At 47.5% G+C, this 15580-nt stretch overlaps 1 protein-coding gene across 1 annotated transcript in view; it reads left to right on the top strand.

Annotated features, from left to right (window-relative positions):
• Positions 1-5779: 5779 nt before the first annotated feature.
• Positions 5780-15580, top strand: part of LOC106553361 (transient receptor potential cation channel subfamily V member 1-like) — a 37287-nt gene continuing 27486 nt past the window's right edge. Inside the window, exons 1-5 of the mRNA XM_087702878.1 lie at positions 5780-6088; positions 8171-8337; positions 10854-11006; positions 13060-13200; positions 15221-15519. Coding sequence (XP_087559004.1) covers positions 5796-6088; positions 8171-8337; positions 10854-11006; positions 13060-13200; positions 15221-15519 — 1053 coding nt within the window. The 5' untranslated portion in view covers positions 5780-5795. The remainder of the gene's footprint in view (positions 6089-8170; positions 8338-10853; positions 11007-13059; positions 13201-15220; positions 15520-15580) is intronic.

The raw sequence follows: 15580 nt of genomic DNA on the forward strand, positions 1-15580 counted from the left end.
AGTTCTAAGTTGCTTCTCTCCTTGTTTAGTTTCCACCCATTGCTTCTTGTTTCTGCCTCAGGTGCCCTGGAGAATGGCTTGACTCCCTCTTCTTTGGGGCAACCCCTGAGATATTGGAATATATTGCTATCATGTCTCCCCTGGTCCTTCTTTCCATTAAACTAGACATTCCCAGTTCCTGCACCGTTCTTCATATGTTTTAGCCTCCTAGTCCCCTAATCCTCTTTCTTGCTCTTCTCTGCACTCTTTCCAGAGCTTCAACATCCATCACTTGAGGTTTTTAAGAAGAGATTGGATGACGTTTTGTCTGAAACGGTATATAGAACTGATAGCAAAACCTTTTGGCATTGAGTGCCCAAACCGGAATGCACATGCATGTGCGTGCACTGGAAATCCGAAAAACAGCTGCCAGCATGTGCATGGCTGTTTTGTGGCTATTTTGCGGGCTGTTTTCAGGCTGTTTTCTGGACCATTTTCAGGATGTTTTTCAGGATGTTTTCAGGATGTGGAAATGGCCCCAAAACGGCCTGAAAACAGCCCCCAAATGGCCTCAAAACAGCCTGAAATGACCCCCAAATGGCCTCAAAACAGCCTGAAAACACCCCCAAAATGGCCTGAAAATGGCCCCATAATGGCCTGAAGATGCCCGCCAAACAGCCTGAAAATGGCCCCCAAGTGGTCTGAAAACTGGCCTGAAAACGGCCCCCAAGTGGCCTCAAAATGGCCTCAAAACAGCCCCAAAATGGCCTCAAAATGCCCCCGAAATGGCCTCAAAACGGACTGAAAACAGCCCCAAAATGGCCTCAAAACAGCCCCAAAATGGCCTGAAAACACCCCCAAAATGGCCTGAAAACGGTCTGAAAACGTCCCCCAGGTGGCCTCAAAATGGCCTGAAAACGGCCCCCAAGTGGCCTTAAATTAAAATGGCCTAAAAACGGCCCCCAAATGGCGTGAAAACAGCCTGAAAACACCCCCCAAATTGCCTCAAAACGGCCTGAAAACAGCCCCAAAATGGCCTGAAAACACCCCCAAAATGGCCTCAAAATGGTCTGAAAATGGCCCCAAAATGGACTGAAAATGGGCCCAAAAAATGGCCTGAAGATGCCCACCAAACGGTCTGAAAATGGCCCCCAAGTGGTCTGAAAACGGCCTGAAAACAGCCCCCAAGTGGCTTAAAAATGGCCTGAAAACAGCCCCCAAGTGGCCTTAAATTAAAACGGCCTAAAACTGGCCCGCAAATGGCCTAAAAACGGCCTGAAAACGCCCCCCCAATTGCCTCAAAATGGCCTCAAAACAGCCCCAAAATGGCCTCAAAAGGGCCCAAAACGGCCTCAAAACGGTCTGAAAACGGCCCAAAAAATGCCCTGTTTTGGGGCTGTTTTTAGGCCGTTTCCCATTGCGCCAGAAACCAGAAGATCAGCTGGCGACGGCGCACCTGCCCACAGAGAGGGCTCTGCGTGCCACCTCTGTCCTGCGTGCCATAGGTTCGCCATCATGGGTATATCGAGTTTCCTGCCTGAGCAAGGGGCTGGACTAGACGCCCTCCGAGGTCCCTTCCGACGCTGTTATTTCTGTTCTTTTGTTAAATGCGTTCTTGGGTTTTTTCTTCCCCCTTTGCAAAAAGCTTTACAGGCCTCCTGGGAGCAGCCATCATGCAGTGAGAATTTGCTTTCTCCATTATCGTATTAGTCAAATCCAGGGTTTTCTTCGGCATTACCACTTGCCTATCAAATCTTCCTTTTGACATGGGCTACTCCACCAATAAATGATTCCAGAAGAGAAAAAAGCTGGTTTTTCCCACACACCCCGCAGCCAACGCCTAAAACAGGACGTCCCTCGCAGAAAATTATTAAAGACCATCCAGAATAAGGGGCTGCCGGCGGAAGAAAAACCTTGAATATCTCTGTAAGTCCTGGGGATATATATATATATTTTAAAGCAAAGTTTTATTTGAAAAGTTCCATCTGGATTTAGCTACGGGATACTGGTGCTTTCCATCGCTCCCTTATCGGAGGGATGCCATTGGATTTAATCACGCTGACCTAGGGGCATAAAGCTAAAAGAATTTTAAAAGTCAAAAATGCAAAGGGAAAATGTTTTGTCTGAATCCAATGCGAAGGGCTAATATTATTTTTAAGCCATTAAATTAGAAGAGGTTTGCAACCAACTGTTGCTTGGGAGTAAGTCGGAGAGGCATGATGGCATTAAGATTATCCAAAGTCATTCAATTGAAAATGAGGTTTAGTCCAATTTTTAAGAAAAGACTGGACAACGTTCTATTTGGGGTGGAATAAGGACTACTGCCTTGGGCAGGGGGTTGGACTAGAAGACCTCCAAGGTCCCCTAGGACTCTGTGATTCTATACGTTTGGAGATTGAGACAAAGATTAACCTATCTGGAACATGTTCCACTCTTCTGCAGATGTGTTCGTTTAAGCTTTTGCAAGCAAATCGAAAAAAGAATAATAAAAAAACCCGATTGCATTATTTGTTTTTGTATTAAATGCAACTTAATTTTTAGATAAGTGGCATTATTTTCCCTCCTTTCGTGCATGAGCATTAAATGAGTATTCCATTTCAGAAGTTCTGATATTCTGTACTAGCTGAATATCCGTGCTCCGCTATGAAACTATGTGATCGGGCTTGATAAATCGACACTTACAACTTGAAAATAAACGAGTAGTTACAATCGGCCTCTCCTCTCCCCTTCTCTCCCTCAGTTTAACTCCTTAGCATTACAGCGTTTTTCAGGAGGGGAGGGGGAGTAGAATGACTAAACTCCCAGCTCGCAGGCCGGATGAGTCACATGCTGGCCACACCCATGCAAGTGGCAGTTGGAACAGAGTTCTTTTCAGGTGGGGAGGGGGAGTAGAATGTCTAAATCCTTAGCATCACAGTGTGTTAATAATACTTTAAGAAATACTAATGATCCGAAGGTCATTTCGAAAAATCCTTTCTTAGCGAGCATCTAGAAGCCAATAGGAACATATGTGCCAAATTTAAAGTTTGTAGGCTTTACGGTTCTGGAGATTTTGTGATGATGCATGAATGGTATTTCGCTTTTAGATATATAGAATGTACCAGTTCTGCAGAAGGGAGAATTGTCACTGAAAAGAAACGGTCAAACGAAAAACGATCCAAACAGAAACATTTCATTAATGGCAAAAGTTCCTTGATTTTATTTTCTGAGATGAAAAAGGGGACCTCAAACCACCTGAATTTGCGAAGTCTGATCATAAGCCATTTTTTTTTTTCAGGGTGGTAACTTCAAAGGGACACGAAATAAAATTAATTTAATGACCCCTGAGGAAAAGGTTGTAAGATATGCTTGGTCTGTGAACAACCTGTTTTACGAACATCATGGTATACAGGTGTAAATGGGCATTATGGTCGTATGTCAAGGACTAGCTGCACTATGGCATCTCCGGCAGAATTTTAAGTCTTTCTAAAAAAAAAAAAAAGCATTTCATAATACAATAATGCAGTAACAGAGTTGGAAGGGACCTTGGAGGTCTTCTAGTCCAACCCCCTGCCTAGGCAGGAAACCCTATTCCGTTTCAGACAAATGGCTATCCAGCATCTTCTTAAAGACTCCCAGTGTTGGAGCATTCACAACTTCTGGAGGCATGGAATTCCGCTGATTAATTGTTCTGACTGTCAGGAAATTTCTCCTCAGTTCTAAGTTGCTTCTCTCCTTGATTAGTTTCCACCCATTGCTTCTTGTTCTGCCCTCAGGTGCCTTGGAGAATAGTTTGACTCCCAAATCTTCTTTGTGGCAACCCCTGAGATATTGGAAGACTCCTATCATGTCTCCCCTGGTCCTTCTCTTCATTAAGCTAGGCATACCCAGTTCCTGCAACCGTTCTCCATATGTTTTAGCCTCCAGTCCCCTAATCCTCTTTGTTGCTCTTCTCTGCACTCTTTCCAGAGTCTCCGCATCTTTTCTACATCGTGGCGACCAAAACTGAATGCTGGGTTCCATTTCAGGGGGACACTGATAAAGTGTAGTTGAGGGTTGAACTGTGGGGTCCTTGATGCCCTGGTGGTTTTCCTTGCAGGCGTTTCATGACCCAGCTAGGTAATGTTATCAGTGCTGGAAGGGAGTGGGGTTTGTGGAGAGGGGGAGGAGGCAGAGGAGGAGGAGGAGGAGGATGACTCTTTGAGCTGGGTGGTTTCCTTGGAGATGTTTCATGACCCAACTAGGTAACATCATCAGTTAAGAATATAAACCAGAATTATGATATAAATTGACAGCAAACCCCACTTCTTACTAACACTGATGATGTTACCTAGTTTGGTAATGAAAGGTCTGCAAGAAAACAGTCAAGCTCACGGAGAACCAAGGACCCCGGAGTCATCATTGTCCTCCTCCTCCTCCTCCTCCTCCTCCTCCTCCTCCTCTCCTCCTCCTCCTCCTCCTCCTCCTCCTCCTCCTCCTCCTCCTCTCTGCAAACCCGACTCCCTTCTTGCACTGATGAGGTTACCTAGTTGGGTTATGAAATGTCTCCAAGAAAGCAACATAGCTCAGAGACAAGTACCTCACAGTCCTCCTCCTCTTCTTTGCAAACCCCACTCCCTTCTAGCATTCATTGTGTTACCTAGTTGGGTCATGAAACGTCTGAAAGAAAACAAATGGTGTGATAGCACTAAGGATCCAATAGTCATCGTCCTCCTCCTCCTCCTCCTCCTCCTCCTCCTCCTCCTCCTCTTCTCACCCTTCTTTTCCTCTTCCCCTTCTTTTCCTCGACTCCACAAACCCCACTCTCTACTAACTATGATGATGTTACCCAGCTGGGTCATGAAATGTCTGCACGAAAACAACCAGTCAGAGAGCACTAAGAGAGAGAGTCCTCCTCCTCCTCCTCCTCCTCCCACCCTTCTTCTCTTCTTCCCCTTCTTCTCCTCCTCCTTTTTCTCCTCTTTCTTCTCTTCCTCCTCTTCCTCCTCCTCTTCCTCCTCCTCCCACCCTTCTTCTCTTCCTCCTCTTCCTCTTCCTTCTCTTCCTCTTCCTCCCACCCTTCTTCTCTTCCTCCTCCTCCTTCTCTTCCTCTTCCTCCTCCTCCCACCCTTCTTCTCTTCTTCCCCTTCTTCTCCTCCTCCTTTTTCTCCTCTTTCTTCTCTTCCTCCTCTTCCTCCTCCTCTTCCTCCTCCTCCCACCCTTCTTCTCTTCCTCCCTCTTCCTCTTCCTTCTCTTCCTCTTCCTCCACCCTTCTTCTCTTCCTCCTCCTCCTTCTCTTCCTCTTCCTCCTCATCCACTTTCTTCTCTTCCTCCTCTTTCTCTTCCTTCTTTTCCTCTTCCTCCGCTTCTCTTCCTCCTCCTCCTTCTTTTCCTCCTCCTCCTCCCATCCTTCTTCTCTTCCTCCTCGTCCTCTTTCTTCTCTTCTTCCTCCTCCCCCTCCTCCTCCTTCTGCTCCTCCTCCTCTTCCCACTCTTCTTCTCCTCTTCTCCTCTATTCCACAAACCCCACTCTCTACTAACTGATGATGTTACCCAGCTGGGTCGTGAAACGTCTGCGAGAAAACAACCAGTCAGAGAGCACTAAGAAAGAGAATCTTCCTCCTCCTCCTCCTCCTCCTCCTCCTCCTCCCACTCCTCCCACTCCTCCTCCTCCTCCTCCACCTCCCCCCTTGCTCCTTCTCCATAATCCCCACTCTTTTCTAGCACCGATGATGTTGCCCCGCTGGGTCATGAAACGCCCTCAAGAAAGCAGCTCAGAGACCACCCAGGACTCTTCCTTTGCAAACTGTGTTTCCTTTGCAGCTTCCGGGTGGCGTCCATCCTTCTCCGTAGGCAGCCATGACGGGCATCCTGGGAAAGATGAGAAAGCTCGGTAGCTCGGATCTGGAGGAATCCGAGACCACAGACGATCACACGGATGGCGAAGACTCTGCCGCGGGTACCCCCAACAGCAGCTACAAGGGGACCAAGCACGGCATCTTTGCCAGACGGGCACGATTTGGGATTGGCGATGGGGACAAGGACATGGCCCCCATGGATTCCTTCTACCATATGGAGCAGCTGGACTCCAACCCCATCATCAAGTTCAGCTTCAGGTTGGAAAGAGGGCGGTGTGGCAACCATTGTCCCAAGTAAGTGGCTACTATATAAACTTACAAGCTAATAGGGGTGGGGTGGCTCAGTGGCTAAGGCGCTGAGCTTGTCGATCAGAAAGGTCGGTAGGTCAGCGGCTCGATTCCTGAGCGTTGCGTAACGGAGGGAGCTCCCATGACTTGTCCCAGCTTCTGCCAAACTAGCAGTTCGAAAGCAGGCAAAAAATGCAAGTAGAAAAACAGGAGCCACCTTTGGTGGGAAGGGAACAGCGTTCCATGCGCCTTCGGCATTGAGTCATGCCGGCCACATGACCACAGAGACGTCTTCGGACAGCGCCGGCTCTTCGGCTTTGAAACGGAGATGAGCACCGCCCCCTAGAGTCGGGAACGACTAGCACAGATGTGCGGAGGGAACCTTTACCTTAAGCTGTCTTACGTCGCCATGTGCGAGTAGATGGCAAAATAAAATTTCTAAATAAATAAATCAGCAAATCAGCAAAAGCAGTATGCTCCATCCCATAATTGGGTAGACCAGGTTACCCTGATAGACCGATCTCACAGGGGAAAAAAACCCCATTTAATCTCTCCCCTGGTATAGCCAAAAAAACAAGGAGAACCTGTGGCTTAAAGGTTAATACATCTACCTAATTTGCAAGCAGCCCAAGTTTGAATCCCAGAAGGATACGGCTAGCTGATGAGTGTTGTGGCCCGCCAGCGGCCAGCAAAGCTGGCAGCAGAGTTGGACAGTGAGGAGGATTGGGGGGAACATGGGCCAGTCCTGGAGTCTGGGGAAGGCTCGGATAAGGGCTCTGTGTCGGAGGCAGAGAGGGGGCCAGAGCCGTCTGACAGTTATCAGCTGCCTTCAGAGTCAGAGATCAGTGGGGCAGAAGAACAGCTGGAGCCTGTTCCCAGTGTGCGCATGCGCAGTTGCCAGACAAAGGGAAGAGCTAAAGAACAGGGGTCGACTTGGGAGTAAGGCCACAGGTGGATGGTGAATGGCCCCTCCCAGAGGACATAAAAGAGGAGCGAAAGGGGAGTGGAGTTTGCAGGAGACAATTAGTTCTACTTGGGAAAAAGGCCACAGGTGGATGGTGAATGGCCCCTCCCAGAGGACATAAAAGAGGAGCGAAAGGGGAGTGGAGTTTACAGGAGACAATTAGTTCTACTTGGGAAAAAGGCCACAGGTGGATGGTGAATGGCCCCTCCCAGAGGACATAAAAGAGGAGCGAAAGGGGAGTGGAGTTTGCAGGAGACAATTAGTTCCACTTGGGAAAAAGGCCACAGGTGGATGGTGAATGGCCCCTCCCAGAGGACATAAAAGAGGAGCGAAAGGGGAGTGGAGTTTGCAGGAGACAATTAGTTCTACTTGGGAAAAAGGCCACAGGTGGATGGTGAATGGCCCCTCCCAGAGGACATAAAAGAGGAGCGAAAGGGGAGTGGAGTTTGCAGGAGACAATTAGTTCTACTTGGGAGTCAGATCACAGGTGGACAGTGAATGGCCCCTCCCAGAGGACATAAAAGAGGAGCGAAAGGGGAGTGGAGTTTGCAGGAGACAATTAGTTCCACTTGGGAAAAAGGCCACAGGTGGATGGTGAATGGCCCCTCCCAGAGGACATAAAAGAGGAGCGAAAGGGGAGCAGAGTTTGCAGGGGACCATTAGTTTGCTTAATTGGTTTGTGACTCTCCGAGGCTCCTTGCCAAGTTTTGCAGATCTCGGCCTGGCAGCTCTCCAAGCCAGATAAGGTCTGTGACTGTAAATCCTCCCTGGAAAGACTTTGCTGGATGTGAAGGAGCAGCATTCAGAGTCAATTAATCAAAGGGTTTTTTGTCGGGACAAGGGGTTTGCTTCAGGCTCTTGGGGAGCCTCGGTCATAACAATGAGAGCTAAATAGCTCCAAATGGATCTATACTAGCCTCCCTTTATTTCTTAGTAAATTCAACACCAAAAATAGTTTGTTGTGGAAGCGATTGCCTGAGAAGGCCCCTGTATCGGGGCTGAAAACCGAAAGCAGAAGCAGTACACTCCCGTCCCGTAGTTGGATAGATCAGGTTGCCCTGCTAGACAAAGACTTCAGCAAAAACACTTCAGCAAATCTCACCCCTTCTTCGTCCCTTTGGCAGGCTACTGTCCACCGCATCCATCGGGGTCTGCGCCGCGAAAGCTTTCAAGATATACGACCGGAGGAGTCTCTTTGATGCTGTCGCACAAGGCGATCCCAGCCAGCTGGACGATTTGTTGGTCTACCTGCTGGAATCGCTAAAAAACCTGACTGATGCAGAGTTTAAAGGTGAGTGAGAGAACCACGGGGGTGCACATATCAGAATAACAAGAGTTGGAAGGGACCTCGTGGGTCATCTAGTCCAACCCCCCCACCCAACCAGGAGACCCTGTTCCATTTCTGACAGTCTCTTCTTGAAAGCCTCCAGGGATGAAGCTCCCACAACTTCCGAAGGCAACTTCTGTTCCATGGGTTGATTGTTCTCAATGTCTGAAAATCCCTCCTTATTTCCAGGTTGAATCTCTCCTTGCTCAGTTTCCATCCATTATTCTTTGTCTGACCTTCAGGGGGCTTTGGAGAATAGCTTGACCCCCTTCCTCCTCTCTGGGGCAGCCCCTCAAATACTGGAAGATGCTCTCCTGTCTCTCCTGGTCCTTCTCTTCCCTAGACTAGCCGTGCCCAGTTCCTGCAACCGTTCATTGTATGTTTCAGCCTCCAGGCCTTTGATCGTCTTAGATAGATTCAGATTAACAGAGTGGAAGGGACTTTGTAGGTCATCTAGTCCAACCCCCACCCAAGCAGGAGATCCTACACCATTTCTGACCAATGGCACTCCAGACTCTTCTTGAAAGCCTCCAGTGATGAAGCTCCCACAACTTCTGAAGGCAACTTCTGTTCCATGGGTTGATTGTTCTCAATGTCTGAAAATCCCTCCTTATTTCCAGGTTGAATCTCTCCTTGGTCAGTTTCCATTCCATTATTTTTTGTCTGACCTTCAGGGGGCTTTGGAGAATAGCTTGACCCCCTCCTCTCTGGGGCAGCCCCTCAAATATTGGAAGATTGCTATCATGTCTCCCCTGGTCCTTTTCTTCCCTAGACTGGCCATGCCCAGTTCCTGCAACTGTCCATCGTATGTTTTAGCCTCCAGTCCCCTAAAAATCTTGGTTGCTCTTTTCTGCAATGAACAAAGTGATATCTTGTGAAGACAACATTCCCCAGAAAGATCCAGGTTGGATTTAGCAATCACAAGTAGTCTTCGACTTACAACCGCAACTGAGCCCCAAAATTTCTGTTGCTAAGTGAGACCATTGTTAAGCGAGTTGGCCCAAATTTCTTGCCTTTGTTGTTAAGGGAATCGCTGCGGTTGTTAAGTTAGTCACACGGACGCTAAGTGAATCTGGCTTCCCCATGGGCTTGGTTTGTCAGAAGGTCGCAAAAGGGGATCCATTCCTACTCCCACAACCATCCCAAGGGTCTTCATCCCAAATTGCGTAGCTAAAAGTCTGTAGAGATTCTCCGTCATCCAAGCCACAGTTGTCCCAAAGGGGCTTTTTTCAGGAGTCCACTGGACTTTCTTGGTTATATTTCCTTGGAAGACGTTTCGCTTCTCACCCAAGAAGCTTCTTCAGTTCTGACTGGATGGTGGGGGCGGAAAGGATTGATGCTCCTTGCAGACACTCCTGATGTGTGTTAAAAAAAAAGAAACTTTTGGAAATAAAAAAAATAAAAGGATGCAAATGATGGCAAAATAAAATTTCTAAATAAATAAATCAGCAAAAGCAGTATGCTCCATCCCATAATTGCGTAGACCAGGTTACCTTGATAGACCGATCTCACAGGGGGGAAAAAAACCCATTTAATCTCTCCCCTGGTATAGCCAACAAAACAAGGAGAACCTGTGGCTTAAAGGTTAATACATCTACCTAATTTGCAAGCAGCCCAAGTTTGAATCCCAGAAGGATACGGCTAGCTGATGAGTGTTGTGGCCTGCCAGCGGCCAGCAAAGCTGGCATCAGATTTGGATGGTGAGGAGGGTTGGGGAGGAACCTGGGCCAGTCCTGGAGTCTGGGGAAGGCTCGGATGAGGGCTCCGTGTGGGAGGCAGAGAGGGGGCCAGGGCCGTCCGACAGTTATCAGCTGCCTTCGGAGTCAGAGATCAGTGGGGCAGAAGAACAGCTGGAGCCTGTTCCCAGTGTGTGCATGCGCAGTTGCCAGACGAAGGGAAGAGCTAAAGAACAGGGGTCGATTTGGGAGTAAGGCCACAGGTGGATGGTGAATGGCCCCTCCCAGAGGGAATAAAAGAGGAGCGAAAGGGGAGTGGAGTTTGCAGGAGACAATGAGCTCGCTTAAATGGTCCGTGACTCTCCGAGGCTCCTTGCCAAGTTCTGCAGAGATCGGCCTGGCAGTTCTCCAAGCCAGATAAGGTCTGTGACTGTAAATCCTCCCTGGAAAGACTTTGCTGGATGTGAAGGAGCAGAATTCAGAGTCAATTAATCAAAGGGGTTTTTGTCAGGACAAGGAGTTTGTTTCAGGCTCTTGGGGAGCCTCAGTCAGAACAATGAGAGCTAAATAGGAGGTTGGGGAGAAACCTGGGCCAGCTGTCTGGAAGGAGTATCAAGCCTTCCATTCCTCACCATCCAGTCAGAGCTGAAGAAGCTTCTTGGGTGAGAAGAGAAACGTCTTCAAAAGAAAAAAAGCAAGGAAGTCCAGTTGCCTCCTGAAATTTAAAAAAAAAAAGCACTTTGGGGCCTGCGTTGTCTTGTCGGGCGTCACCATCTTGACTCAATTCCGTGTCTCGATTCGCAGAGCCCGACACGGGCAAGACGTGCCTGCTGAAGGCCATGCTCAATCTCCACAACGGCCGCAACGACACCATTCCTCTCCTGCTGGAGATCGCGGAGAAGACGGAGAACCTGAAGGAGTTTGTCAACGCCGGATACACAGACGGCTACTACAAGGGTAAAAAGGCGCAACCGAGGAGGAGAGCCGTTCCTCCTCAGGGTTTTCGGGAGATGTAGCCTGGAAGGGTAGACGGCGACCTCAGGGGTCATCAAGTCCAACCCCCTAGATCAGTGCAGCAGAGCTAGCCTTCAAATCATCTTCATTTAATGACCTCATAATCCCTTGCGGGGTGGAGTCTGGGCGGCTGAATGGAGCTGAGGGTTTCCTGGCCGGATGCCTTTCGTGTCGCCAATGCGGAGTTTTGTTCGGCAGATATATTCTCATCGTGCCCAGAGAGAGAGAAATATCTGCCTCCACCTAGGATTGAACTCACAGCTTCCTGATTAGGAGCTTCCCCCTCCCTATTTTATGTAAGCCGCCCTGAGTCCCCTCGGGGAAAAGGGCGGCCTATAAATATTAATAAAATATCTAAAAAATATCTAAATTGTGAGGCGAGAGCACCACCTCTAGGCCACCGCATCACTCAGAGATAGCCTTCGAAGGATACACATAATTACAATCATAAATCATAACGGTCGTAACTCGGGCCGCCACTTGGCTGGTTTTTGTGGCAGCCATTAAACAAAAGCCACAGGTTGTTATGCCAATCGGTTTGGATCCAATTGAAACAAGAAAGTTCTAATTTTGGACAACATTAATCAATTGTAGTCACATAACCACGGGCTTCTATAAACCAGGCGCCGGCCATTGAAACTTTGAATCTGGGTCGTAAGTACCCCCAGGTAGATCTGTCATAAATTCCCATTAAGTGATTGGTCGTAAACCGAGGACTACCTGGAATCTACTTCTGCAGCAGCCCTGACATCGCCCAGCCTCTCTACCTGACACATTTCGGCCGTGTTTTGAAATCAGAAAGCAAGTTTTCCCCAGATCAAACATGAATCATCTTTTTTTTTTTACATTTTTATTTTTATTAAACACACACAAAAAATAATCATCTTACATTACATCTTGTAGAAAGTGTGTCTATTGGCTACAATTAGCTTTCGTGCATCTCTTCCACAGTCATTACTCACATTCATATCAAATGTCAAAGTTCTTGATGAGTCTTATTTTCAACATATCGTAGTTCTCATTTAACTGAAATTGTTTTAGTGTCCTTTTGCCTAGAATAATCCATAGTTAAAAAAACACAACCACCTAATGGCATTTCATTAATTATTACAGAGTCATCCAAGAGCCTTAAACCTTTATAACACATTCTAAACAAAACTTAGTTGACAAAATTTCTAAGTCCTTCCCCCCCCCCCATCAAATCACTGTTTACAATTTGTGTCCACATTCCTTTTGCTATGGTAGTACATATATGTATCATTAACTGTATCCCTTATCCTTATCATTCCATTGTTAGTTGTTATAATTAATATTGGTTAACAGGCTGAGGAATTCTGGGACTTGAAGTCCCCCCATGCTGGCTGAGGAATTCTGGGACTTGAATTCTACCCATGCTGGCTGAGGAATTCTGGGACTTGAATTCTACCCATGCTGGCTGAGGAATTCTGGGACTTGAATTTAACCAATGCTGGCTGAGGAATTCTGGGACTTGAATTTAACCAATGCTGGCTGGAGAATTCTGGGACTTGAATTCTACCCATGCTGGCTGAGGAATTCTGGGACTTGAAGTCCACTCATGCTGGCTGAGGGATTCTGGGACTTGAATTTAACTAATGCTGGCTGAGGAATTCTGGGACTTGAAGTCCAGGCATGCTGGCTGAGGAATTCTGGGACTTGAAGTCCAGGCATGCTGGCTGAGGAATTCTGGGACTTGAATTTAACCAATGCTGGCTGGAGAATTCTGGGACTTGAATTCAACCCATGCAGGCTGGGAAATTCTGGGAAGTCCACCCATGCTGGCTGAGGGATTCTGGGACTTGAATTTAACCAATGCTGGCTGGGGAATTCTGGGACTTGAAGTCCACCCATGCAGGCTGAGGGATTCTGGGACTTGAATTTAACCAATGCTGGCTGGGGAATTCTGGGACTTGAAGTCCACCCATTTTCAAGCTAGCAACGTTGAGAAGTCCTGATCTAATGGGATTTGTCTGTGCAGGTCAGACGGCCCTTCACATCGCCATCGAGAGGCGCAACATGTACCTGGTCAACCTCTTGGTGAAGAACGGGGCAGACGTCCACGCGAGAGCCCACGGGGAATTCTTCCAGAAGATCAAGGGGAAGCCGGGGTTTTATTTCGGTAAAATCAGAAGCTATTTAGAATAACAGAGTTGGAAGGGTCCTTGGAGGTCCTCTAGTCCAACCCCCTGCCTAGGCAGGAAACCCTACACCGATTCAGACAAATGGCTATCCAGGATCTTCTTAAAGACTTCCAGTGTTGGGGCATTCACAACTTCTGGAGGCAACTTCTGTTCCACTGGTTAATTGTTCTCACTGTCAGGAAATTTCTACTCAGTTGCTTGTCCCAAAACTTCTTAATTTGCCTTTTAAGAGGCTATGATTGATGCTTCTAGTCTCAATCAGCCTGAACTGATGCAGTTGGGAGTGGTTGGGTTGGACTAGATGACCTCTGAGGTCCCTTCCAGCCCTATAATTATACTGTACGTTCTATGGAGACCCCCACACACACTGGAGAGGCACCCCCCTCAACTTTCCACAAAGTTACTCTTCCCAATTCTCATTTTAACCCATCAAAATGGTTATAACTAGCAGCTGTCATCTGTTTAACCCCCTCGTAGAGGTGGTCCTCAACTTACAACCACAACTGAGCCAAAAAAAATTCCGTTGTTAAGCGAGAAACATTTGTTAATTTTGCCCCGTTTTATGACGTTTCTTTCCCCTGTCGTTAAGGGAACCACCGCTGTTGTTAAGTTAGTCACGTGGGCGTTAAGCGAATCCGGCTTCCCCATGGACTTTGCTTGTCAGAAGTTTGCAAAGGGGGAATCATGTGACCACCACCCCGGGGCAATGCAACCGGCATTAAGTACATGCCACTTGCCAAGTGTCTGAATTTTGGTCACATGACCAGGGCTGAGTGTGCTGCAATGGTCGTAAGTGTGAAAAACAGTCATAAGTCACTTTTTCCAGTGCCGTTTTAACGATGGATGGATGGATGGATGGATGGACCTGTAATTTTTTGCATTGTTCTAACTTTGAATGGATGGATGAATGAATTAATGAATGAATAAATAAAATCCAAGCTCCAGCTTGGATTTCAAACTTTGGACCTGTAATTTTTTGCATTGTTCTAACTTTGAATAAAAGGATGGATGGATGGATGGATGGATGGATGGGTGGGTGGGTGGGTGGGTGGGTGGGTGGGTGGGTAGGTAGGTAGGTAGGTAGGTAGGTAGGTAGGTAGGTAGGTAGGTAGGTAGGTAGATAGATAGATAGATAGATAGATAGATAGATAGATAGATAGATAGATAGATAGATAGATAGATAGATAGATAGATAGATAGATAGATAGATAGAATCCAAGCTCCAGCATGGATTTCAAACTTTGGACCTGTAATTTTTTGCATTGTTCTAACTTTGAATGAATGAATGAATGAATGAATGAATGAATGAATGAATGAATGAATAAAATCCAAGCTCCAGCATGGATTTCAAACTTTGAACGTTGAACCTGTAGATTTTATCAGTTGCTATTGTAACTTCGAACGGTCAGTAAATGAACTGTTGTAAGTCGAGAACTACTTGTTGTTGGCTCCTCTTCGTTTGTTTTTTTTTGGGGGGGAGGGGTGTCCTTAAAGTCGCCTTCAGCAACAGAGGCATCCCATAAATTTTATAACTAAATAAAGAATAAATACAGGTAATCCTCGACTTCCAACAGTTCATTCAGTGACGGTTCAAAGCTACAGCGGCAAAAAGCGACTTATGACCATGTTTCACACTTGTGACCTTTGTAGCATGATTATATAATCAAAATTGAGACTCTTGGCAACTGGCTCACATTTATAACGGTCACGGGGTCACGCAATACCCTTCTGCAACTTTCCGAAAAGGCAAGTGAACGAGGGAAACCAAATTCATTTAACAACCAATTATCAACTGCACAGATTCACTTAACAACCGGGGCGAGAAAGATCATAAAATAGGACAAGCCCCGCTTAACCAATGTCCGACTCTTGACAATCTGGGGCTCCGTCGTGGTCGTATGTCGAGGAACTACCTGGGGATGTTCGTTCTGTTCCAACTGAGCCGGAGGGCCTCCGTCGTTTCACGCGCCTCTCTCCCTGTTGGATTTCGGCCTGCAGGAGAGCTGCCCCTCTCTCTCGCCGCCTGCACCAACCAGCTGAACATCGTCAAGTTCCTGCTGGAGAATCCTTACCAGCCGGCCAACATCGCCGAGCAGGACTCGATGGGCAACACCGTCCTCCACGCCCTGGTGGAGATCGCCGACGACACCGACGACAACACCAAATTTGTCACCAAGATGTACAACGACGTGCTCATCCTGGGGGCGAGTATCAACCCCACCCTCCGTCTGGAGGAAGTGGCCAACCGCAGAGGGCTGACCCCGCTCACCCTGGCCGCCAAGACGGGGAAAATACAGGTAGTCCTCCACTTATGACCTATTTGCTTAGCGACCGTTTTGGTTGCCATGGCACTGAAAA

This window comes from Thamnophis sirtalis, unplaced genomic scaffold (genome assembly GCF_051295495.1).
Source record: "Thamnophis sirtalis isolate CommonGarterSnake01/CBP01778 unplaced genomic scaffold, rThaSir2_p1.2 scaffold_17, whole genome shotgun sequence".
Lineage (NCBI taxonomy): Eukaryota > Metazoa > Chordata > Lepidosauria > Squamata > Natricidae > Thamnophis > Thamnophis sirtalis.